Source organism: Spinacia oleracea, chromosome 4 (assembly GCF_020520425.1).
Source record: "Spinacia oleracea cultivar Varoflay chromosome 4, BTI_SOV_V1, whole genome shotgun sequence".
NCBI lineage: Eukaryota > Viridiplantae > Streptophyta > Magnoliopsida > Caryophyllales > Amaranthaceae > Spinacia > Spinacia oleracea.
In genome coordinates this window covers 22,054,436-22,081,027 of record NC_079490.1, presented here as the reverse complement: position 1 = coordinate 22,081,027, position 26,592 = coordinate 22,054,436, and the positions used below count along the sequence as shown (strand labels likewise).

General features: G+C 45.0%; 2 protein-coding genes across 2 annotated transcripts; both read right to left on the bottom strand.

Moving 5' to 3' along the window:
• Positions 1–20,578: 20,578 nt before the first annotated feature.
• On the bottom strand, positions 20,579–22,158 carry LOC130471389 (uncharacterized). Its single transcript, XM_056841465.1, has 3 exons — positions 21,980–22,158; positions 21,662–21,784; positions 20,579–21,545 (listed from the first exon to the last, which is right to left on the bottom strand). The coding sequence occupies exons 1-3, from the start codon at positions 22,156–22,158 to the stop codon at positions 20,579–20,581; spliced, it is 1,269 nt and encodes a 422-aa protein (XP_056697443.1).
• Positions 22,159–22,442: 284 nt separating this feature from the next.
• On the bottom strand, positions 22,443–24,062 carry LOC130471388 (uncharacterized). The gene has a single exon (XM_056841464.1). It carries the CDS (start codon positions 24,060–24,062, stop codon positions 22,443–22,445), a length of 1,620 nt encoding a protein of 539 aa, XP_056697442.1.
• Positions 24,063–26,592: the final 2,530 nt, after the last annotated feature.

The window sequence follows — 26,592 nt, the reverse complement described above, 5'->3', positions numbered from 1 at the left end:
ACTTGCTTATAGACCAATCTGTCAAAGGCATCGCTATAAGACATCTTAAGGTTGGTAAACACCCTTTAAGGCCTACTCTGGAAATCGCGCTGATTAGTATTGCTCTTCTTCTATGTCAACCCCGATGTCATATGTTTTCTTGAAACTTTCCAGGCCCAGGTATTTCATATTGGGTGTTGTACTTCGGAAGGAGACCAACAATAAAAATCTTGACCAATTCTCTTTCGGAGGCTTGAGTAACCATTTGAGAAGCCATTTCCCTCCACCGGTTGAGGTAGTTGGTGAAGCCTTCTTGGGGTCTGTGAGGGGGTCGAAAAAGCACGGGGCTAATGCGTGACCTCGTCCCTCGTGGGTGTGACGATTCTTTTATTCAATCAAGTGTAATTGGATTTCCTGTGAGTTTACACCTAATTGACTAGTAATATAGGAGTCGCCATTCAGTTTTTAACGACAATGAGAAAAACTGACAAAACCCGGTTATCGTGACATAAAGGGAGTGCAATTATGTTTGACCACAACGGCCGTAGGTTCCCTTGTGATCCCTGGTGTGGGGATCTCTCAACATACACCCGCAAGGTAGAGATTGAGGGTTCGGGGGACTGTAACTACCGAGAGGAGTACTTCGCTCGTCGATAACTCCAGAGGCAGGATATCCTTACTAGCTCAGCATAAATAATTGAAGGGACATGCGTTAACTATTAAACTAATCTGAATTGATTTTAGCAATATGCAACATATAATACTAATTCGATCGTGATTATCTGATTTAAATAGCATTAAGGGACCTAGCATGATAATCCGATTTTCCAAAAATATTATATTTGTTAGGCGTGATGGAACAATCAGATTTAGTTAGTTTAACAGTTCATAAAAAGGGCGAGGAAAGCAGTTAAATCATCGAAAAGGGACACATTACGACGCACCCTTGAGAGGTGCGTCACGGTTCTAAGAAAACTAACCACTTTAACTTTGCTATTTCTCCTTTTTATTTAACCAATCGCAAATTATGGGATGGGATACGTTCTGTTCGATTTATGGATCGATTGCGACAGAACGCGTGAACAATTTCGCAGCGAGAGGCTTAGGCTAAGGGTTGGAGTCAATACTCAGAATATGAATTGTGTGTGTTCTTTTCACGTCGAATTTGGGGCTGTATTTATAGGGAAGAGTTCGTGGAAAGATAGAATTGCAGAGTTCTAATCCACTAAGAATTAGGAAAAAACACGTACCGAGGTATTTTCAGCGCCCAGGCCTTGGCGCCGAAGATTTCGGCGCCTAGAGACAGGCGTTGAAAATAGGGTCTGGGCTGTTTTCTTAGTCAGATTCGTATTCCTGAAATCCGTAGTGTTTGAGACTTAATCGAGTCTTTTAGTGCGTATTAATTTCATGACGGAATGCGTCTGGGCCCGTTACGAACTCTAGGCTCGTTAGGATTTTAATTAATACGTAACTCTTATTTCCGAATCATATTAGGAATAGGATTCTCGCAGTTTTCTATCTCATTTAGGATTTATGTTGGAGTGCAACACCTAATTCTGACAGGTTTCTATCTTTTATGACTTGCCACTTTTAGAAGCTACCCTTTACGGTAGTTACTATTTTTAGCAGGTTTCCATAAATGGCAGGTTTCGGGTGAAATGAAAAGGGGAATTGAGATTCATTATTTTATAGGAGATGCGTTGTCAAGTGGAGATTTATGCTTTCATCATCGAACCTTCCCTTTCGGGAATGGGGACAAAAGTAGGTGTCTACAGTTAGCCCCCACTTTGACATGGTCTTGGAGTAAGACGATGGTCAAAGTATTAGACGGAGTGCGTCACACAAGCCATGGTGTATGTGACCTGTTTTGCGAGGGTCTCACGAGCCCCCGAGTGATAACATTTGACTTAAGGGTCATCACTTGAAGTGTCGACATATCCCTCACGTGTCATTGGGATTTGTCAACGGATAGTATAGAAACTTCCTCACTTTGTCATTGGAAGGATCTAAAGAAGTGTAGAAACTCCCTCACTTTTGTCATTGGGAGTAGCTACAGATGTTTTCGAAATCAAAGCTATAAAGTGTAATTGGGCCTGGCCAAGCCCAATCACGAGGTAAAAATGTTTTTAAAGATTCTCATTTTCAGGGCTAGTTAAACGAGAAAACCCCCTTGTTCTTATGGGACGTAAAACGAAGGAAAATCCAGCACATCGCTCTTTTTGGAAAAAACGGAAAACCAATCCTTTTAATTTTTTGGAAAAGGGAAAACCAGAAAAAGTTATCGCTGCAGCGACTAAGGACCTACGCGACTTGTGACGTAGACCCCGCCGGCTAAAGATGACGAGCCTGTCCGCTAAGGGTGGACGCCCCGTCCGAAAAAGTGGACGAATCTTGTTTTTGAATATTTGAAAATAAGGACCAACGCGGCTTGTGACGTAGACCCCGCCGGCTGAAGATGGCGAGCTAGCTTCATTTTTGGAAAACGTAGGACCTGCGCGGCTAGTGACGCAGACCCCGCCCGCTGAAGGTGGGCGAGCCCTTTCCGCTAAGGGTGGACATCCCTGAATTCGTTTTTTCGATTTGAGAACTCGCGTGTTTTGTGACGCGATCTTGCCAACTGAAGATGGGCAAGTTCCTATTTCTTTTGTTCTTTGTGATTTCTTTTGAGATTTTCTTTTTATTCATTCTTGCAAGAGCGAATTCTTTCGAGGGATGCTCGAATTTAGTTGTAACCTGAACGTGGGCTGACAACGTGTTCAGATGGACCTTTGTCTTGCGACCGTCTGCTTTCATGATTTTGAGCTAGTCTTTACGGCTCGATTTTTGTCAATGACGACCTTTCTCTGAGGTCGAACCTGTTTTTTTTTAGATATCCAAACATGAGATGGTGTATGGCGTAGTCTGGGAATGTGATTTTGATCGTGCGCTCCTTGTTGGAGTATATTTTTTCGCGAGCCCCCAGGCACTGGGGCTCGTCGGTCGTTTTTCGCATCTTGTAATCATGTTTGGGGTCATGCTCGTATGTGCGAGCGACCTTTTATAGTAGTGTGCTACTTTAGCGAAGCCGTGGATTGCGACTTTAGTTTTCAGGCGACATCCGGTTTTAGCTTGGCCCGGATTAATCCTTTGACAGACAAACATTTTTTTTTGGAAAACCAACGACTTAACGATACACATTTTTGGTGTTTCGAAGAATGACCATGATATTTAACTTGTTTTTGAAAAGTGTACATAAGCATTTTCTGAGACAAGTCTAAGTTTCGACCAAGTTTTAATGTTTATTTTTTTGCTTATTTGGGAGCTAAAGGTGCTTTGGGCTTGATCCTACTTGCAATAGGGCCTCGTGTTTAGCAACACGGTTTTAAGTCCTTTCCTGTTCCGCGTTTTGTGAAAACCGGGCCTTGAGCTGCATTTCCAGCGCCCAAGGCTAGGCGTTAAATATTTCGGCGCCTAGCCATGGGCGCTGAAAGTCTTTTCCTGGTGATATTTGACTTTCGGATTTCCTAACACGTTTCCGAATGGGATCAGGATGTCACTGGGTGCGTCCAGCTATATATAGGGGCTAGATACGTCCCTATTTTCCACCACTCTCAATTTCTTTCTCTCTTTGTCCTGTGTTTTAATTACTCATTGCTTTTGCCATGTCGATCCCTACTTTCTCACTCCAACGGACTGTTAGGCGTTGGCTACGGGCCCTTACTCCCACAGAAAAGGCTTTGTTAAAAGAATACCACTTAGAGGCACTTTTAGGCTTACAACAAATTAATATTGATTATAACTTTCTGCATGCTGCCCTAAGCTTTTGGGACTCCGATCATCATGTTTTTGTCTTTCGGGGCAACGAAATATGTCCTTTGCCAGATGAATTCGCTGCGATCCTTGGTTATCCTCCTGGCACTATTGAAGAGGGTAAAACAACCATAGGGGCTTTCCTAGGACTAGATGATAACATGTTTGCTGAAATTGTTGTAGGTGACGAGGTTAACTTGGTAAAACTTGTAAAACATCACTTTAGGCCTAGTAAGAATATGAACGAACAGAAATTGAATATTCGAGCCCTTGTAATTTGGTTGTTGAATCACTATTTGCTGTCGAATGACAATGGTGCGTTCGGTGACATAAGGTTGATCCCCTTGATTAGCCAGATGCAAAGTTGCTATTCTATTATGCCGTTGGTTGTTGCCGAGACTTTGCTGAGTGCGGATGAGCTGAAGAAGGATGCCAAATCTGAACATTTTAAGGGAAGCCCCCTATTACTGCAGGTAATCGATTTTTCCTTGCGCACGTATACACGTTTTTTTTTGCGTACACATTTTTTATTCGTCCTGCCTTGGGGCTGAGTTTCAGCGCCCAGGGCTGGGCGCTGGAATTTTCGGCGCCTGGTCCTGGGCGTTGAAACTGCGTCCCAGGAACCGTTTTCTTTTATTATTTTTTTTTTTTATCGTACCCGTTTTTTGCAGATTTGGCTCGTGGAACGGCTTAGACTTTTGGAAGCTCCTACCGATCCTAAACATTATCTCCCTGTAGCCTTGGGTAACCGAAAATACTTGCACCAAGGCCAGGACGAGGCCGAATGGACCTCCTTTTTTACTTCTGGCATTTGTTCTATTAAGTGGGTGGTACCATGGTGGGGTTTGACTACTATGACAGGGGGTTCTGATGTATCGGTTTATGTTTCCTTGTTGGGGCTATCTCGTCCCATTTATATTTTCCCTTACCGAGTCATGCGTCAATATGGTTTAAGGCAAACTATCCCCTTTTCTGATACGGTACCACCTAAGTTAGCGGCCTTTTCACAAACACGGGTTCTAGCGTGGGCTAAGTATTATGATGGTCTCCCGCGTTGGGCCGTAGCTACAAATGGCTTTGTGGGTCTTTCTGAAAACTACAAGTTTTGGATGAGCTCCGATGATAAAGATGTGAGGACCGAGGCTCGTAATGGGGAGCCGGCTGAGCTTTTGATACCTCGTATTCGTGTTAAGTATGAGGGTCCTGATTCTGCCAAACCTCGTACCTATAGTATTAAGACTGTGAAAGCTCGTCCTGATCGAAAGCGAAAGGAAGTTCCTCACCGTTCCAGTTTCAGGCCTAAAAAGATGCCTAACATGAAGGGGCCTGCTGTTGTTAAAAGAAATGCAAGCTCTCGCGGAGATCGTTGCCTGAACAATGTATGGGTTAGGAAGGCTCAGCCTCCTTTAGAAACAGTGGCTAGTCTAGTTGATGATAATAATCTTTCTCCCACCATTGTCTGTGCCCTTGAGGCTGAGCGGGCTATAACTGAGAATGTTTCTGAAGCCTTGGCATCTTTGGAAGTTAGTGTCCCGGAGACGGTTCTTATGGAGATTGATATTGGGGCAGCGCATAAGACTGTGGGGGTGGATCCTGCGAACATTGCCCTCTACAAGACTTTATTTGATGATCCGGAAGAACTAGAGTAGTGTAGTTCTTGTTAGGGTGTAGGTTCCCTTTATTGGACCGAATCCTTGGTAAAGATTGCCTACGTATCTTGTCATAATCAGGTCGCGCGTAGTTCTAGCTTTTAGAATAAGTTCTAGTATGCCGGATTTCGGTAGATATGCACTGAGGTGGAAGCATATTACTTAATCGGTTAAATGAGTGAAGGAATATCATTATTTTCATCTGCCGTTGTATTTTTTTTTTTTTTTTGCCATAAGTCGCGTAAAATATGAAATTCAAAATTCGACTAATTTGTATGGCTATATTCTTGGTAAGCCTATTTGGATACGTACTATACCCCCCAAGTGTTTGTTATTTTTCCGTTGTGTGCGGATAAAATGACGAGCACTTCTGAAAAGAAAATTTTTGGCAGGCAGAGAGTTTCAACGCCCAGGCTGAGGCGTCAAAGATTTCGACGCCCAGCCCTGGGCGTTGAAAATGACTTGGGCGGTCAATTTTTGACGCTTTGCTTCACATGTTCTTGCATTTATTTCTTTTTTTGTGCCTTGATTTTTTGCTCGTGTTTAAAGTTAATTTTGAGGCTATTTTGGAGGCTTTTTTGGCTGTTAGCGTGAAATGCATTTTTGTCCAGATTAATTTTTTCTATTCGTGACTCGAAACAGTTTTGAAAATGGAATTAGGGCGCGGAAGTTATGAAGATCTTTGTGTAGGCTTTTGAGGTGAGTTGAGGTGCGTGTCGTTTTTGAAGGATTGGTGGGGGTTATATTTTATTAATTCCCCTTTTAAGCAACATTTGCTTTTGTTTTGGATTTTGATTTCCTTTGATTTCTTTGGGTTGTATGGGTTGATTTTTATGGTTGCACTGGTTGACTTTTATGTTTTGGGGATATGAATGGGATGGTGCGGTTTATTTTGTGGGTTTCGGGAATTGGCTCCCATGGCACTATTTCAAAACCGAGTGGGCTTTGTTTGTTGGGTAAAGGATGGAATGTGCATTCCTTCTTCCTTATGCCAATGGGGTTCCTGGGAAATAACCTTGAGCTAGCAGCATTCTAGGGATGACCCGGGACGTATGCGGGTCTAGGAATGCTGGATCATAGTCTTCAATGAATTGGATTGCCTCTTCCATTTGAAACCCATAAAGGTCGTCTGCAGTTTCGGCCGTTCCAACCATAGTACAACTGATGTCGAGAGGAGGGGCGCGGATTTCTAGTATTACCCCGTTATGGTTAAGTTTAACCATTTGGTGCAGGGTAGAAGCCACACCTCCTAAGTCATGGAGCCAGGGTCGCCCCAATAGGAGGTTGAAAGTGGGCTTGATGTCGATTATTTGAAACTCCGTGGTGCATGCCACAGGCCCGGTTTGTATGGTAAGGTTGATTTTTCCCAATACAGGCCTTCGGGAGTTATCATAAGCTCGTACCGCTTGCGTGGAGGTTTGGAAGTCATCGTTTCCTAGCCCCAAGCAATGGGCGGTTTGCAATGGGCAGACATTAACCGCCGAACCATTATCTACGAGCGCTAGGGGGATGTTTTGTCCTTTGCATCCAACCACTAGATAAAGGGCTTTATTGTGAGCACCCCCCTCTTTGGGCAAGTCTTTATCAGTGAAAACTATGGCCTTTTCTCCGGCATCTCTCGTGACATAGCTAACCAATGAGTCAGGTGTGATATCTGTAGGTACTGAGATGAGGTCGAGTGAGCGAATAAGCTTTTCGCGATGTTCCTTTGAAGTACACATGAGATCCCAGATGGTAATCTCGGCCTTGGTTCTTTTTAGTTGTTTCAAGAGAGGATTTTCAATGACTTCTGCGACGGTGGCGTGCCGTCCATTCTCGGGAGTTTGCCTAACTGGGATGTCGTCCATAGGAGGTGGGTGAATATCCGGTTGGTATATTCTTCCGGATCGGGTGAGGTTGTCGACCTCGGGCTCCCGAGGGGTGGTGTCAATGAGAGCATACCCGGGCCAAGTATCAGTGAAGAGGTCCTGGCCCGACACTTGAGATAGGTAAATATCTTCAGCATCATCATCCCACACACCGCACACTTCTCTCTCGATTCGATCCATAGGGACCACAGCGAGTGGTGCACCTTGAGGCGTGATGTACACCGCGGGGTCGAAGTTCTCTGGTTGGTCGAGAGAGATGTGACAAGAGCCGAGTGGGCTCTTTTTGTTGTTGGGTTTGCCAACGTTAGGGAGAGGTATCACTTCATCCTCTATCATGTCCTGGATCGTATGTTTTAGATTCCAGCAGTTTTCAGTGTCATGCCCATTTCCTTGATGGAATTTGCAGTAAGTACCTTCGACCCAATATTTGCCTTTGACAGGAGAGTCACGGGTGGGGCCTATAGGTCTCAACTTTCCTTGATTGGTTAGTCTTTCAAAGGCTTGTACCAAAGTCGACCCGAGTGGGGCAAACTTTCGGTCTCGGATCCATCTTCCAGGGCTTCTTCGGGCGGGAGTCTCTTCTACAGCATGGACTTCTTGGGCTTGGGATGTGTTACCCCGATTATAGGTGTTGTTTTTATATGTGGGTTTGCTTTGTATGGTTTTGGCGAGGTCGTCCTCGATCTTTATTCCCACATCAAAAACTCTTTTGAAAGTGTCAAGTCCCAGGTACCTAAGGTGTTGTCTGTAAACCGGGTCTAGGTTGTCAATGAATTTTTGGACTAATTCTGTTTCTGGAGGCCTATTGATTAGCTGGGCCGCCTGGTCCCTCCATCTACCAAAGTAGGTCGTGAAACCCTCATTTTTCTTTTGGAAGAGAACTTCCAGTTCGCGCATGGTGACTTGGAAATCCATGTTCGACGAGTATTGCTTGATGAAGACATTGACAAAGTCTTCCCAAGTGGGGAAGAGCTTAGGGTCCTGGTGATAGTACCATTTGAGCGGCACAGGTTCCAAGGACAAAGGAAAGGCAGGTAAATACATGGACTTGTCCACGCCTTTCAAGTTCATGGCATTCACAAAGCTCAGTAGATGATCACGGGGGTTGTCCGTGGCCTTGAACTTTGGTAAGTCAGATGAACTGAACTTTTCTGGTAGTTTTCCAGGAAAAGGTTCAGGATCGAGGGAGAAGTATTTGCTCCCCATGGTTTGCTGTAGGACCATTTGTTCAATCCTCTTCTCGTTATCGAGGTCATTTTTGGCTTGCGCAGCCGCTAAAGCTTCATTTTCCATTTTCAATTGGCCCATAAGTTGGGTCATTTGGACCATCTGGTCTCGCAAACCTTCAATGGACATGTTTGAAGGTGCGAATTGAGGTTGGGGAAGCGGAGATCCTTGAAATGAAGGACGACGGACGGAGCTTGGAGTCACTAAACCCGATGTTGGCGATGTATCTTCGAGACGCACTAACCGTTGATTCCCTGATCGGCACCAAGTGGCAGGACCAGTCCTAGGCATAAGATAAGCTAAAGTTTAGGTTCCCAAAGTTTCAAGCATTACTTAGTCTAGACTTCGACTCTCTCTATTGGTTTTTCACTCTTTCTTTTGTTGGTACACTTTTTGGTTTTTTTTTTTCTTTTGGTCATTCTTTGGATTTTCGAAACACTTGCCCGTGTGACATTCATAATTGTTAGCATGTTCGATTTTTAGTGCCAAGCATTGTCGCCGTAGGAGGCCTAACAACGACGCAAAGAGTTATTAATTTTTTACGAGTCGCTTTTGAAATCGAGTGCTTTTCTTACGCCCTCATAGCAATTCTTTTTACGGACATTTTTTTTGTGCTACGTATTTTCCTTTTGCGCGGGCGCCGAGGCTGCTGCGCCTGACCAAAAGGCCAGGCAGCAACTTCAGCGCCCAGCGACGGGCGTGAGAAATTCTGGCGCCCAGCCAGGGGCGTTGAAAATGCGTCCCTGGCTGGTTCTAGTTTTCTGTTTGCGTCTACTTCTGTTTATGCGACTTCGATTTGCGTGCTTGCCTAATAACGTCCTTTACGCGTTGTGCAGCGTTTGTGGGATTCGTTACAGGCCATCCCGAGCGTCGCTTATTTTTGTGGCGATCATTCGGGTTTGCGGAACACGTATTTCGGCATAACTCTTTGGCAAATTAGTCTATGAATGTTTGGGCAATTTTTAAGGTCGTTGGTTTTCTAGGATGGTTTATCACACACAATCACATATTTCGCTACACATAACTAACATTCATCATGGGGTGATAATAATATGTCATGTAGTTTATGATAGGCTTCTACGGGTAGTTATTTGCGCCTGGCTTGGTACCGCTTCTATCGTAGATCCAACACATGCCCCGGTCGAGGTAGTGTCTTCAACAGACAAATTTCGCTCAAGAGACCAACCCGCAAGTGCAAGCCAAGGGGGCATGCAGGCGAGAGGGACCTAATGACCGAGCGATTGGGTTCGGTATAGGTGTACTACCTGCACAAGTACCGAGTGGGCAACATGCGCGGCGTATGCACCCCCCTATTGGCGGAAAAAGGTATCCTTAGTCCCAACTCCCGAGGGAGCCGAGATTCTCTATGCGGTTCTGCCCGTTCACATTAAAATGCTGATTTTCAGGTCGTCCCAACTTGATGGGGAAATAAACGCGGGGTAGGATCGTTTCACCCTTCGGCTATTTTGATTACCTACAAGCACGAGTATTTCCTTCACTATCCCAAGTGGAGTCGCCACTGTGAGGGGGTCGAAAAAAGCACGGGGCTAATGCGTGACCTCGTCCCTCGTGGGTGTGACGATTCTTTTATTCAATCAAGTGTAATTGGATTTCCTGTGAGTTTACACCCAATTGACTAGTAATATAGGAGTCGTCATTCAGTTTTTAACGACAATGAGAAAAACTGACAAAACCCGGTTATCGTGACATAAAGGGAGTGTAATTATGTTTGACCACGACGGCCGTAGATTCCCTTGTGATCCCTGGTGTGGGGATCTCTCAACATACACCCGCAAGGTAGAGATTGAGGGTTCGGGGGACTGTAACTACCGAGAGGAGTACTCGCTCGTCGATAACTCCAGAGGCAGGATATCCTTACTAGCTTAGCATAAATAATTGAAGGGACATGCGTTAACTATTAAACTAATCTGAGTTGATTTTAGCAATATGCAACATATAATACTAGATCGATCGAGACTATCTGATTTAAATAGCATTAAGGGACCTAGCATGATAATCCGATTTCCCAAAAATATTATATTTGTTAGGCGTGATAGAACAATCAGATTTAGTTAGTTTAACAGTTCATAAAAAGGGCGAGGAAAGCAGTTAAATCATCGAAAAGGGACACATTACGACGCACCCTTGAGAGGTGCGTCACGGTTCTCAGAAAACTAACCACTTTGACTTTGCATTTTCTCCTTTTTATTTAACGAATCTCAAATTATGGGACGGGATACGTTCTGTTCGATTTATGTATCGATTGCGACAGAACGCGTGAAAAATTTCGCAGCGAGAGGCTTAGGCTAAGGGTTGGAGTCAATACTCAGAATATGAATTGTGTGTGTTCTTTTCACGTCGAATTTGGGGCTGTATTTATAGGGAAGAGTTCGTGGAAAGATAGAATTGCAGAGTTCTAATCCACAAAGAATTAGGAAAAAATACGTAACCAGGTATTTTCAGCGCCCAGGCCTCGGCGCCGAAGATTTCGGCGCCCAGAGCCAGGCGTTGAAAATAGGGTCTGGGCTGTTTTCTTAGTCAGATTCGGATTCCTGAAATCCGTAGTGTTTGAGACTTAATCGAGTCTTTTAGTGCGTATTAATTTCATGACGGAATGCGTCTGGGCCCGTTACGAACTCTAGGCTCGTTAGGATTTTAATTAATACGTAACTCTTATTTCCGAATCATATTAGGAATAGGATTCTCGCAGTTTTCTATCTCATTTAAGATTTATGTTGAAGTGCAACACCTAATTCTGACAGGTTTCTATATTTTATGACTTGCCACTTTTAGAAGCTACCCTTTACGGTAGTTACTATTTTTAGCAGGTTTCCATAAATAGCAGGTTTCGGGTGAAATGAAAAGGGGAATGGAGATTCGTTATTTTATAGGAGATGCGTTGTCAAGTGGAGATTTATGCTTTCATCATCGAACCTTCCCTTTCGGGAATGGGGACAAAAGTAGGTGTCTACAGGGTCCTTGCCTGAGAACCTCCAATTCTCGAATAGTGGTTTGAAGTTGTATGTTGGGTTGGTATTGTTCCATGAACGCTTGATCTACCGCTTCCCAAGTGCTAGTTTGATGGTCTTTGAGAGAATAATACCATTTCTGATAGACTGGCTCTATGGATATAGGGAATACCACAGGGTAGAGGCTATGATCAACTCATTTGATTGCCATGGTGGCTCTCAAGTTCTTGAGGTGGTACTTAGGATTGTCGGTTGACTTGAATTTCGGAATATCATTGGCAGAGAATTTGTCTGGCAAATTAGCTTTCCCCTTGAGACTATCCTCCATTGAAGTGTCTAAGTAGTTCTCTTGATTGGTTACCTTGTTAACCATGCTCTCGATTTTCTTGGTCAGGTCGACCGGGGGTGCGACTTGCTCTACTACACCCAAGCGGTTTCTCACGTTCTCCAGGTTGGTGTTGAGGTTGGCTACGATGACCATGAGCTGGGCAATCTGATCTGCGGTGGCCATTTGAACTGGTTCTTGAAAAGGACTAGAAGTTTAACTTGTAGAAGGCGGACTTGCTGCTTGTTCAATGCCGGCTGTAAGGGAGGCTAGGGCTGATGGAGTTCTCTTCAACTATTCTCCTCTTCGGCGAACCCACAAGATCTTTTGACTCCTATTTAGGGCACATGACATGACTTTAGAACTTGGACTTCCCGACACATGACATGATATGCATGCAATGAATGAGACCTATACTTGACTTTAAGTGCCACTCCGAAGATTCGGGATTTTGGATTTTGTATTTGTATTCAGGGTTTGCAACCCGTTGGGAATATTATGGAGGAATTACAACCTTTTAAGATCTGTATATTTGTACTTGTATCGGGACCTACAACCCGTTGGAAGTATTTCTGAAAGGAGCTTCATTCTTTTGTGGAGGCTTCCTCCTTGTATTGCTTCTAGAGGTTTGCGACCTAGAATTAGAACACGAAAGGGAATTTTGACCCATTGTGTTGTGGGGTTTTTCCGGTAAGCTGATGACTTGGAGGTTTTCGGTAGCTTGCGATACAATCTCCGCTCCGACCTGTAAAACAAGAATATTCCTCTCGGAATTTTCCCTCTGATGCTTAAGTAAGTATGTGTTTGTAGAGAGAGAAAGTAGAGAGAAGGCAGAGCAATTAATATATCTAGTTGTGTTGTGATTGTAACCCTTTTTCCTTGGGAATTGAGGCTTTATATAGTACTAGGTTTAGGGGAGAATAACCTAATATTCCCTCATATGATTGGCTGAGGTAGGAGGAGAGGACAAGTGTCCTTTCCCTTTTGCAAATATTGGCCTTTTAGGACATAAGTGGGCTTTTTGGGCTTTTGTGCCATCATAAGGTATTTTCCAAGTATGCCACTTATGTATGGACATAAATACATACATTTATCCGTATATGAATACAAATACGTATACTCTGCCCATACGTAGATAAGTACCTACTCTCCTGGTAATCAGACGTACGGTTTGCTTACGGGGTATAATGCGTGCCACGTGTCGTATCTTTAAAGACACATTTTTGGATAAATTTATTGGTACAAGTTGGCATGGTAATTTTGCCCACAACATTTGCCCCTCAAAAAGGGCATTTCTGGAAACAATCTTTCAGATATCATCGCTTCTTGACCCTTGATATTCAGATACATTTTTGGACGTGTGTTGAGATGGTGACACGTGTCACCTTTTCTCATTTTTTCCCCTCTATATATAGGGGGAGGTAAATTTTCATTTTTACGTTTCATTTTCACAGAGCTCCAGACAAGCGATTTCCGGCGAAGATCAACCACCAGTAGGCGATTTCCGGCCGCCGCAAGATTCAACCTGTTCTTCATCAGACTCAATCTATTCTTCGTCAGACTCAATCTGTTCTTCACCAATCTCTTCTCAGATCTTTTAAGGTTAGTTTTTTACCTATTTTACATGTTTTTTGTCATATGGTCGTCATTTATTATCTTCGTTGGTAAACGGTCGGCACCTTAGTATTAGGTAAGGATTCCCTGGGTTAATGAGGCATTTAAGCCGCTCATCCTTTATCTGGGCGGACACCCAGTCACGTCTTTTTCTTCATTGTTAGTCACCCCTAAGCCGTGCTCTGTTCACTATGCAGAGAGCATGGCAAAAACTAAGCAGACGACAGATTCTACTCGTCTGCGTTTGCGAGAGGGGCCGGCTACACCTCCCATGGAGAGGTATTCTTCCACTGACCGGGTAGTAGACGAGGAATATGCCGATCTCTTTCAATAGATCGATGAATATGCCGAGGCTGAGGGGGATAAAACAGAAAGCTCGTCCTAGAATACAGCGAGCCGGGAAGTCGGGGAGCCGAGCATAGCTCTACTGCCTTTGGTTGCTGAGGAGCAGCAGGCTGCTCAAACAATAGTTAGGCCGAAGGGCCGAGAAGAAGCTCAGCTTCTCCCTTCGGAGATTCATCCAGACATTGGTTGGATGAGGTGGCTGGAGAAGAAAGGGGTCGAAATGAGAGACGGCCTCTGCGTCGGTGAGGTGTATCAGATGCGGGTACCGGCTGGCTTGGACTCAACGGTCAGCCTACTGGCCGAGGGAGAGTTTCCCGTCTATGCCGCCACCATTAAGTTGGGCATGAGGTTCCCTCCACATCCATTTGTAGTGGAGGTGCTAGATGGGTTCAACATTGGGGTGGCTCAACTGACCCCAAATTCCTGGGCGGACATATTCGGCTATATTGCCAAATGTGCACTGAACAATGTGCAGCCGTCTTTCAATGCTTTCTTGCATCTGGTTTCTATCTCTCGTTCTCCTAAGGCCGTCGAGGGGTGGTTCAACCTAAGCATCTGAGGCACGTACCAAACTGTGGTGGGTAAGCTCAACAAATGGCACAAGTGGAGGAAAAGATGGGTCGTGTTTCATATTGACGACGAGGAGATGTATGATAGAATGAGCCGCTAGAGTCGCACGGCAAATTATATGGAGCATGACGAGGCTCTCCCGCCCCTCACCGCGGACGAGTGGGATCATATAATGGTGTTATTTAAGGCCAATACCTATCATCTGACTGCTGATAAGACATTTCATGTGCTGGCCGAGTGGTTGCCACACATAAGCCAGTTACGGGATGAAGCGTTTTTGGCTGCTGTGGGTTTAGGGTATTCTATGACCCAAGGTAGAATGTTAGGTTATATGTCGTCTGACTTTGTTCCATTCTTTCTCTAACCATTATTCCTTTTTGTGTGCAGAAGAAGGAATGAGTAAGCTGTCTGAAGCAGATAAAGGCAAAGGCGATATGACGGACTGGATGGCGGACATCTACGAGGCCAAAATGAAGAAGGCCAAGGCCGAGTTGGAGGAGAAGGTGAGTAACAAACCTTTTGATTTCTTTCCACTTTTTTCTTTTTTACAAGGATCGAATAAAGTACCCGCGTCTTTCGGGTGGACGAGTCACTATGATAAATTATGGTTTGTGCTTGCTGAAGTACGCTTCGCCATACATTAATGACGAGCGTTAATTTTTAGTGACAAGCCATTAATTTGAGTGGCTTGTGATTACTAAGATACGCCTCGTCCAAAATTAATGACGAGCGTTTCTTTTGGTGACGAGCCACCTCTTTGAGAGTGGCTTGTTATCACAAAGATACGCCTCGTCACTAATGTTTGGACGATCGTCTTTTTTGGTGACGAGCCACTTCTTTGAGAGTGTCTTGTGATCGCAAAGATGCTCCTCGTCATTAATTTTAGACGAACGTCGCTTTTGGTGACGAGCCACCTCTTTGAGAATGGATTGTGATCACAAAGATACGCCTCATCACTAATGTTTGGACGAGCGTCTCTTTTGGTGACGCGCCGCTTCTTTGAGAGTGGCTTGTGATCACAGAGATGCTCCTCGTCATTAATTTTAGACGAGCGTTGCTTTTGGTGACGAGCCACCTCTTTGAGATTGGCTTGTGATCACAAAGATACGCCTCGTCACTAATGTTTGGACGAGCGTCTCTTTTGGTGACGAGCCGCTTCTTTGAGAGTGGCTTGTGATCACAGAGATGCTCCTCGTCATTAATTTTAGACGAGCGTCGCTTTTGGTGACGAGACACCTATTTGAGAATGGCTTGTGATCACAAAGATACGCCTCGTCACTAATGTTTGGACGAGCGTCTCTTTTGGAGACGAGCCGCTTCTTTGAGAGTGGCTTGTGATCACAGAGATGCTCCTCGTCGATGATTTTAGACGAGTGTCGCTTTTAGTGACGAGCCACCTCTTTCAGAATGGCTTGTGATCACAAAGATACGCCTTGTTACTAATGTTTGGACGAGCGTCTCTTTTGGTGACGAGCCACCTCTTTGAGAGTCGCTTGTGATCACAAAGATACGCCTTGTCACTAATGTTTGGACGAGCGTCGCTTTTGGTGAAGAGACGCTTCTTTGAGAGTGGGTTGTGATCACAGAGATGCTCCTCGTCATTAATTTTAGACGAGCGTCGCTTTTGGTGACGAGCCACCTCTTTGAGAATGGCTTGTGATCACAAAGATACGCCTCGTCACTAATGTTTGGACGAGCGTCTCTTTTGGTGACGAGCCACCTCTTTGAGAGTGGTTTGTGATCACAAAGATATGCATTGTCACTAATGTTTGGACGAGGGTCTCTTTTGGTGACGAGCCGCTTCTTTGAGAGTGGCTTGTGATCACAGAGATGCTCCTTGTCATTAATTTTAGACGAGCGTCTCTTTTGGTGACGTGCCCCCACTTCAAGAGTGGCTTGTAATCCATCAATTTTCTGACTTTGCTTTGTATTCTTTGTTAGTAAGTGAAGGATGCGGCCAAGGCGGCGTTGAGGGCGAAAGGGACCACTCTTTCGCAGCTGAAGAAGAGTTTGGTGCCGGCTGACTCGAAGACCCCGAGCAGCTTTAAGAAGCCTCGGCCCAGACCCCGTTGTCTAGAAAAGAAGGAGGAATCACAGGCCGCCGAGGGTGGTCACCCTGTTGAGGACGAGCAAGCAGTGGATAAGCCTTCCTCGGTTGTGGACTTGGTGTCTAAATCGAAGTCGGGTGGGCACCAAACTGAGCCGGCGGATCCTTTAGCTGGAATTCCGGCTAACGTCCATTATCAAATCCCCGCGGAGGTGGCCCGCCGAGCTAGGTCATCGGTTGGTAAGTTTTACTCGAACTTCGTACAGACGTATCGAGCCTCATCTGGAAGTTCTTCTTACTCTCGCGTCATCCTAAGGCCATTATTTTTCCTATAGCTAAAGAAGACAAAGGGAAGGAAGCAGCTTTGGCAGAGGACGAGAATATTCCCACTACTCCTCACGCACTATTCGTCAAGGGAAAGGGCGGCTATATGCTGCAAGGTTTTTAAGGCCGTCCCAAAAGAATATGTAGCTTCTCTTTCTGGTCGTCGGACAGACGCTGAATTTGGTGCCATCCAAGCCAGCCTACTTGACGTGAGTTTGTGTCTATCAATTGATTTATATATATGTATATGTTTTTTGGGCAGTTTACTAACATATAAATCTTTTATAGTTGTTCTGCCGCATGGAATTCTGCAAGAGCTGGAAGACCAATACGGCTGACGAGCTCAAAGCTCAGGTGGCTGAGTCCGTTCATCATTGTGATTATGGTTTCAAGTCAATTGAGGAGGTTCGCTTGGAAATGCAAATGACCAGAGATTTTCAGGCGAAGGAGGTGGCGTCATTAAGATCCGAAAAGGCCGAGCTGTTGAAAAAGATTTTGAAGCAGGACACGGACATAGTGGAGATGGTAGAGGAAGGCAAGAAGGCCGCGGCAGAAATAATGACGCTCCAAGGCCAACTTCAAGAGTATCCTCAAATCAAGGAAGCAGCCAGCCAAGCTGAGCGACTTCAAGGAGAGTTGGAAACTGCTAGGTCGTAGGTTCGTACCTTGAGGGAGCGTCTCCATGAGTCTTATGACCAAGGGGAGCAGGCTGTGAAAGATGTCGTCAAGCATGCCAGGGAGAACCACATGGAGGAGTATGACCTCGCGTGGTTTCAGCGGCGTTTAGAGCACAGTGCTGCTGTGTTGGCTGCTGAGCGTCTCGGTCAGCCGCCCCCGGAGGTTGTGCCTTCTGATGACGAGGACGACGTTGCCGCCCCCTGATTTGCTGCCTCCTGCTTTTATAGACAGTTCTATTTTAAGTGTTCTTATGCCTGATGGAAAAAACAATTTCAATTTCTTTGTTTTGCACAGCTAGCGTGTGTACTATTGTGCCTGCTGAGCACAGAACAATTTCATTTTTTCCTACTTTTGCACGCCTAACTATGGGCGTTGTTTTATGAATAGGGTTGCTCGTTGCTTCTTTATTTCGTGTTTAACTGTTTTTTGCACTTTGGTTTTTCTTATCAACGGTGCTTCCAATCAATAGGTATGGGCGTCACGTTTTCTGACGAACATGTCTAAAGTGGAATAGGTTGATGCAAGCTAATCAACAGGTATAACCTGCTCGTCAGATGAAGTTATGATTGCCGCTAGACAGGCTCGTCAAATGAAGTTATGATTGCCGCAAGTCAATCAATAGGTATGATTGCCGCTAGACAGGCTCGTCAAATGAAGTGGACGACCAAGGAATGGACACAAACGACCTTTGTTCCAAGGTCATTCTTGCCAAAGGCAACTAAGTATGCGCTAGGCAATTTTGTGGTCGTCACTTTCTTTGACGAGCGTGTCTATAATGAAATTGATTGACGCAAGTCAATCAATAGGTATGATTGCCGCTAGACACGCTTTTCAAATGAAGTGGACGACCAAGGAATGGACACAAACAACCTTTGTTCCAAGGTCATTCTTGCCGCAGGCAACTAAGTATGCGCTAGGCAATTTTATGGTCGTCACTTTCTTTAACGAGCGTGTCTATAATGAAATTGATTGACGCAAGTCAATCAATAGGTATGATTGCCGCTGGACAGGCTCGTCAAATGAAGTGGACGACCAAAGAATGGACACAACCTTTGTTCCAATGTGTTTCTTGCCGTAGAGATTTTGGGCAAACCACCTTTGTTCCAAGGTCATTCTTGCCGCAGAGCTTTTGGGCAAACCACCTTTGTTCCAAGGTCGTACGTGCCGCTGAGCTTTTGGGCAAACAACCTTTGTTCCAAGGTCATTCTTTCCCGCAGAGCTTTTCGGCACACCACCTTTGTTCCAAGGTCGTACGTGCCGCTGAGCTTTTGGGCAAACAACCTTTGTTCCAAGGTTATTCTTGCCGCAGATCTTTTGACCAAACAACCTTTGTTCCAAGGTCGTACGTGCCGCTGAGCTTTTGGGCAAACAACCTTTGTTCCAAGGTCATTCTTGCCGCAAAGCTTTTGGGCAAACCACCTTTGTTCCAAGGTCATTCTTGCCGCAGGCAACTAATTATGCCGTATGTGAATTTGAAACTTTTTATGTATGCTAGTGTGCCGCTAGGCGGTTAGCAGGAAGAAACCTTGATTTTGCATATAGGTTAGCCAGCGGCATGTTGTGCCGCTGAGGTGAAAGTTGGATAGGTGGTCAGCCTACAACTTAGTGCTAATCTAGGCCACTTCTTAGGCTTTAAACAATTAATCTTTTTATGAATTTGCTAATCCGAGCCACTTCTCAGGCCTTCATTCAATTAGGCTTTGTTATGCATGTGTTGGATAATTTTGTATTCGATGTGCTAGTAATCAATAATATGAAACAGGTAGAGTAGTATTATTTATAACTTTGCAAGGAAAATTTAGCTGGTTACAAGAGTGATTACTACCCTATCAGGACCATTAAAGGTCGCCCCTTAAGCAACAGATCCTTCTATGTAAGACGAAGCTAGCACACATCTAGAAGAAATATTTCTTGAGATTGTCGGTATTCCAAGTGCGCAGAATAGGTCGGCCTTGCATGTCTTGAATGCGGTAAGTTCCATCCCTGACTTCATCATAGATCTCATAAGGTCCTTCCCAGTTAGGCGTCAACTTACCCTGCTCATTGGCTCGGCCTGTGGATTCCATTTTTCGGAGGACAAAATCTCCCACTTTGAGCACTCTGTTAGAGACTTTCTTGTTGTATTCCCTTGCCATTCTTATCTTGTACAGCTGTTGTCTTAGGGCTGCATTTCCTCTAACCTCAGGCAAGAAATCCAAGGCCACCTTCATCATTTCCCAATTAGCATTCTCGTCGCATAGCATGACCCTCAAGGTCGGTTCACACATCTCTATGGGTAGGACGGCCTCGGCACCATAAGCTAGTAAGAAGGGGGTTTTGCCGGTGGAGTTCTTAGCCGTGGTGCGGATTGGCCATAAGACATTTGGCAACTCATCAGCCCACAGACCCTTGGCTTCATCAAGCTTCTTTTTAATCCCTTCAGAGATTATTTTGTTGAACGCCTCAACCTGGCAATTGGCTTGGGGACGTCCGACAGAGGCAAAACAGTTGTGTATGTCATGGTCTGCTAACCATTCTTTCAGCTAAGGAGTCTCAAACTGAGGCCCATTATCAAAGACGATAGCCTGCGGAATTCCGAAACGAGTCATGATATGTTTCCAAATGAACGCTCTTACATCACTGGTTCTTATATTCTTGAGTGCTTCTGCCTCCACCCACTTGGTGAAGTAATCTGCAGCAACAATGACATAACGCCTCCCTCCGGGAGTGGCAGTACACGGGCCTAGGAGATCCATTCCGCACTTAGAAAAAGGAATTGGACTCGTGATGGGTGTCAGAACTCGAGCCGGTCGATGTATTAGGTGAGAAAAGCGTTGAAATTTGTCACACTTCTTGACCAATGAGATTGCATTATCCTTAAGGGTCGGCCAGTAATAGCCAGTTCGAAGTGCCTTTTCTGCTAAAGCCCTTCCCCAAATATGCAGGCTACATAGTCCCTGATGAAGGTCTTCTAGAATTCCCTGCCCCTTCTCAGGCGTCACACATCTCAACAAAGGGCGGGAGTAGGCCTTTTTGTAAAGTGTGCCGTTCCACATTTTAAACCAGGTTCATTTTTTCTGAAGTTGTGCCGCCTGCCTTGAGTCTTCTAGCAAGACTCCATTCATTTTGAAGTTAATTATTTCATCCATCCATGTGGAGGTCCTGTTCAGAGTTGCTACTTCCACTTGCTCAACGCTTTTATGCTCCTTTACTTCCTAGAACACGTGACGAGGGGTATCACAGGATGCAGAGCTGGCCAATTTTGACAATGCATGGGCTGGATTGTTTTCAGAACGAGGGACTTGCTTTACTTCAAAGCTTTTCAGTTGCTCCATCTCTTGGTGGACGGCCTGCATATACTTAATCATCGTCGGATCTCTATCCTCGTAAGTTCCATTGACTTGGATCACAATCAGTTGAGAATCAGATAGGGCTAAGATCTCCTCGGCGCCAGCCGCTTTACACATTTTAATGCCACAGAGCAGGGCCTCATACTCGGCCTCATTGTTGGACGCCTGAAAGTTGAACCGCATAACATACTCAAAAGTATCTCCTTCTAGCGATGGACAGATTATCCCGGCTCCACATCCGTTCTGTGTGGATGAACCATCCACATACAGTGTCCACACCGTCTTGGTATTCTTGGCAAAGACAGGCCTCGTCATTTCAACAATGAAATCTACACAAGCTTGCACCTTGACGGCCTTGCTGGGTTCATAAGTGATGTCGAAGGCATTCAACTCAATAGCCCAATTCAACATTTGGCCTAACGCCTCCAGCTTCGTGAAAGGCAGTTTAAGTGGTTGGTCAGTGTAAACCACTAATGTGTGGGCTAGGAAATAAGGACGGAGCTTCTTGCTGGCAATGAACAAGGCTAGACCAAACTTTTCCACTGTTGGGTATCTAATTTTAGCGTTTTGAAGTACATGACTCACAAAGTACACTGGCATCTGTACTCCTTCCCTTTCTGTCAGCAGAACGGCACTCAGCGAGTGTTCAGATACAGCAAGATACATGTATAAAGTCTCTCCCTGTAAAGGGCTAACAAGACGGGGTAATGTGTGCAAATGATCTTTTAATTTTACCAGTGCAGCCTCCGCCTCATCCGACCATTCAAACTTGACCTTCTTTCTGATTGCTTTAAAAAAGTAGTGACATTTATCCCCGGCTCCGGAAAGGAACCTGCCCAGGGGGGCCAAACAACCTGTAAGCCGCTGGAATTGTCTGGGTTGGCTTCAATTCCTCTTTTGTCAATCAAGAAACCTAGGAACTTGCCCGACGTTTCCCCAAACACACACTTCTTAGGATTCAACCTCATGTTGTAAGTTCGAATCGTCACAAATGTCTCCCTCAAATCAGCTATATGTGCCGCCCGCTGCTTACTCTTTACTATCATATCATCAATATAAGCCTCAATGTTTCTGCCGAGTTATTTGCTGAACACATTGTTAATGAGACGCTGAAAGGTGGCTGGCGCGTTCTTTAACCCAAACGACATTACTTTGTAGCAATATAGACCTTGTTCTGTAACGAATGACGTCTTTTCCTAGTCGTCGGGCCACAGAGGAATTTGATGAAATCCCGAGTATGCATCCATGACGCTCATCATGGCATACCCCGCCGTGGGGTCGACAAGCCGGTCGATCTTTGGCAATGGGAAGCTGTATTTGGGACTTGCCTTGTTGAGGTTGGTGTAGTCAACACACATCCTCCCGGTGCCGTTTGGTTTTGGGACGAGGACCACATTAGCAACCCAGTCCGGATATTGGCTAGGTCGTACAAACCCTGCATCCATCAACTTTTTCACTTCTGCCGCTGCCGCCTGATTTCTATCTTCCCCATGGTTCCTTTTCTTCTGACGGACCGGTTTGAAATTTGGGTCCACATTGAGCTTATGGACGGCCACAGCAGGATCAATGTCGGGCATCTCTTCAACAGTAAAAGCAAAGATATATCTTCAAATTCTCTCAATAGGTGGACCAACTCTGCCGCCGGTGGGTCGTCAGTAGAAATTCCAATGGGCATCACTCTGTCTGGCTTATCTGCATTCAACACCACATTGTAATGAGCTCCAACAAACTATGGTCGTCGTTCATCCATATGCGCCGCTGATATAGTTAGTGTTTCTTTCAGGGATTTGGATTGTGTGTCGCCGCACTTTCGTTTGTTACCTAACACATCTTTCTCTTCACCCGACCCCCATGCCTCTGGACTCAAGGTGGTTAAATAACAGTCTTTAGCTTGCTGCTGATCACCATGTATGGTGCTGACGCTCCCATCATCACAAACAAACTTTAGAAGCATCAAGTGAATAACAATAACAGCCTTTGCCCTGTTCAAAGTAGGACGCTCCAAAATAATATTATAGGCAGTCAGATCTTTCACTATGAGGAAACGGACGTCCATTTGACGAGATTCTTTCTTATTTCCCATCCGCAGAGGGAGAGAAATGATGCCGACCGGGTGGATGACACTACCTCCAAAGCCTATAATAGGATAGTGAATTTTCTCTATTTTTGAGGAATCATGCCGCAGTCGGTTTAAACACTCAAGGCTAATTATATCGCACGAACTCCCTGTATCAACCAGGATGCGCCTAACCCTTAGATTGGCAACCTTCAACTCGATTACCAGTGGATCATCATGTGGGATGGCTATTTTTCCCCGGTCGGCCTCGCCGATCTCTACTTTATGGAACGGGTCGGCTGTGGCTTTTCCTGACAACATCACTTGCCCCAGCCGCTTGGCATAATCTTTCTGACCTCTCATGGTTGGCCCTCCGGCGGCCAACCCTCCTGATATGACGGCCACAAACTCAAGATTAGTACGATTTCCATCCTCTTCCGAGGGAGGTGATTTGTTCTTTTTGTAGAACGGTTTCTTAGAACCTCCAGTGTTTCTACTTATATAACTCTTTAGGAATCCCTTAGCGGCTAGGCCATCCAGTGCCCTTTTCAGGCTCTTACACTCTTTGGTGTCATGTCCAATATCACTATGAAAGTGACAATACAGCTTGGGGTCCCTACTCTCTGGCGGTAACTTCAGAAGAAACGGTCGATCAATCTCATACTTGGACCCAACGTCCATCAGGATTGTGTACATGTCTGTGTTATATTCGAATCTCTCCCGGTCATAAGTTCTGGACCTCTTCTGACCTGACGCCCCGGGAGCCCTGTCTAACTCTCTTGCAATAGCCCAAGTCCCATTAGGCAGACTCTTCTTCTCAATTTTTTCATTCTTAGCTGTCGGCTTAGCGATATCACTTCCCCGAGGTTCTTTTGGGACGCTGCAAATTTCTGTTGTGTGGATAAAGGCCTCGGCCTCATCTAACACCTCTGCCATGGTTCGCACACTTTTCTTTACCAAGTCAAACTTGAATGAGACTTTCTTAAGCCCCCTAATAAATTTATCAAACGCAACCCCATCCGGCAAATCTGGAATTTGCCCTGCTTCTAAGTTGAATCTTTTCACATAACTCCTCAGAGACTTATCTTTCCCTTGCTGAATTCGACTCAAATGCATGCTCGTCTTCTTTTCTTCTTTATGAGCCATGAACCGAGTGGAAAACAATAACTCGAGCTCAGAAAAAGAGCGAATGGTTCCAGCCGGAAGCCTCTCAAACCACTTTGACGCTACTCCTTTCAGCGTACCAGGGAAATACTTACACCAAGTTGAGTCGGTTGTTCCTTGAACATACATATGATGCCGGTAAACTACGAGATGTATGTCTGGATCTGTAGTTCCATCATAGGCGTCAATGTTGGGCGGCTTAGCCTAGGGTTCCTTCGGTACTCTCATGATATTATCTGCAAAAGGAGTGGAATTTCCTAGGGCCATGTTGGACACTTCCTATTGAATGTGATACACAGGGTCCTGGTACCTTGAGTACGGCTCCCGCCGAGAGGACTCACGACAACGAGTTTGAAGACTTGGACGGGTGGCCCGTGGGCGCGCTTGACTCAAGTGCGTGTAAGTTGGGTGAGGTAGAGGTCTATCTGGCATGACGGGGGTTGACCCTGTATCAGAAAGTCCAGATTCAGAATCGGGTACCTGCTTTGCGTGTGGCTGCCCATGTCATCGAGACGTTTCATCGACCAACCGCTGAGGCAGTCGGCGTGGCAGGTGACACGGGGTTTGATTGGCTTGGTTCACTGGCAACCGCCTCCTAACGTCCTCGCCTGTCTGCCTGGTCCAGAGATTCGGGGGACGCAGAGAAAGTGGTGGTCTATTATCTGCCGGCCTCTCGTGATTGGCAGCCGCTCTGGTGGTGTAAATCAGCATGCTCTTATGTACCTCTGCATTGACTGTCTTGCCCATATCAGCTTGAAACTCGGCCAAGATAGCTCTTAGGGCACCCACAGACACGGGCATGTCTGGGTTCTCTTCCATTACTGTATCTGCTTGAGGATCCAAGTGTCCACCAGGGGGTGTACAGTTTGCCTGCTCGTCCTCCTCACTGAGCACTTCCACCTCGGCGGCATGACGAGGTGTGTGCCCTACTGCAAAAACCCGGGCGGCGTCCCCTGTGATTCTTGGAGCTGGCGTCTGCTGCTGCTCAGTCGGCATTTCCCTTTCCAGGGGTGACCGCTCCACTCGAACAGGCCGCCCAGTATCATTTTCCTGTCGTTGCTCTTCCATGCTACTGTACCTCCCCACAGACGACGCCAAATGTTGTGGGGTTTTTCCGGTAAGCTGATGACTTGGAGGTTTCCGGTAGCTTGCGATACGATATCCGCTCCGACCTGCAAAACAAGAATATTCCATTCCCTCCGATGCTTAAGTAAGTATGTGTTTGTAGAGAGAGAAAGTAGAGAGAAGGCAGAGCAATTAATATATCTAGTTGTGTTGTGATTGTAACCCTTTTCCTTGGGAATTGAGGCTTTATATAGTACTAGGTTTAGGGGAGAATAACCTAATATTCCCTCATATGATTGGCTGAGGTAGGAGGAGAGGACAAGTGTCCTTTCCCTTTTGCAGTTATTGGCCTTTTAGGACATAAGTGGGCTTTTTGGGCTTTTGTGCCATCATAAGGTATTTGCCAAGTATACCACTTGTGTATGGACATAAATACATACATTTATCCGTATATGAATACAAATACGTATACTCTGCTCATACGTAGATAAGTACCTACTCTCCTGGTAATCAGACGTACGGTTTGCTTACGGGGTATAATACGTGCCACGTGTTGTATCTTTATTGGTACAAGTTGGCATGGTAATTTTTCCCACAACACATTGGATTTTGTATATTTGTTACGGGATTTGCAACCCGTTGGAATTGTTTAGGAGGGATTTCAACCCAAAGTCGAGTTTGAAATATTTTAGGGGAATTTCAACCCGATAGAATGTAGAGATTGGATTTGTATTATTTCAAGGGACTTTTAACCCGGGGATAGAGTTTGGAAATCGGATTTGTATTATTTCTGGGGAGTTTCAACCCATGAGAAGGAAAATTGGATTTTGTACTTTTTCAAGGGGGATTTCAACCCGTCAATAGAACTTGGAGTATTTTAGGGGAATCTCAACCCATTGGAATTTGGAATATTTCAAGGTAATTTCAACACATTGGATCTTGTACTAGGACATCAAATTTGCAACCCATTGGAATTTGGGAATTGAATTTGTACTATTTTAGGTGATTTTCAACCCGTTAGAGTTTGGGGATTGAGTTTGTATTATTTCAAGGGATTTTCAACCCGTTGGAATTTGTATGGGGTTTGGATTATTTCAAGGGATTTTCAACCCGTTGGAAATGTTGTAGGAGGTCGAATTTGTATTATTTTTGGGGATTTTCAACCCGTTTGGAATTATTTTTGGATTTTGAATTTGTATTATTTCTGGGGATTTTTAACCTGTTTGGAATTAATTTTGAATTTTGAATTTGTATTATGTCTGGGGATTTTCAACCCGTTGGAATTTTGTATTTAGGAGCAATGGAAAGCAAGAATTTTTGTAGTTTGAAAGTGAATTTGAAATTCGAATTTGATTTGGAGTTTGAACTTGGAATTTGAAAAGAGGAGTTTTGTATAGAAGATGAGGCTTTGAATTTGGAATTTCAAAGGACTTGGAACTTTTGGACTTGAAAATTTGGCATTATGCCGCCATAGGTTTTAGACATTTGAAATTGGACTTGGAACTTTGATTTTTGAAAAGGGAATTTGAATAGGAATTTGAGACTTGAAAGTCCGGGATTATGCCGCCATGCACTTGGGAATTTGAGGTGTTGA

What these genes read in the sequence shown, in the direction of transcription:
- LOC130471388 (XM_056841464.1), bottom strand. Translation starts at nt 24,062, where the DNA reads ATGTATGTTCAAGGAACAACCGACTCAACTTGGTGTAAGTATTTCCCT.
- LOC130471389 (XM_056841465.1), bottom strand. Translation starts at nt 22,158, where the DNA reads ATGGATGCAGGGTTTGTACGACCTAGCCAATATCCGGACTGGGTTGCT. An exon ending in CTTGTCGACCCCACGGCGGG is followed by an intron (nt 21,785 to 21,979) that starts GTATGCCATGAT and finishes ATAACTCGGCAG; the next exon opens with AAACATTGAGGCTTATATTG. An exon ending in ATGAGGTTGAATCCTAAGAA is followed by an intron (nt 21,546 to 21,661) that starts GTGTGTGTTTGG and finishes CCCCCTGGGCAG; the next exon opens with GTTCCTTTCCGGAGCCGGGG.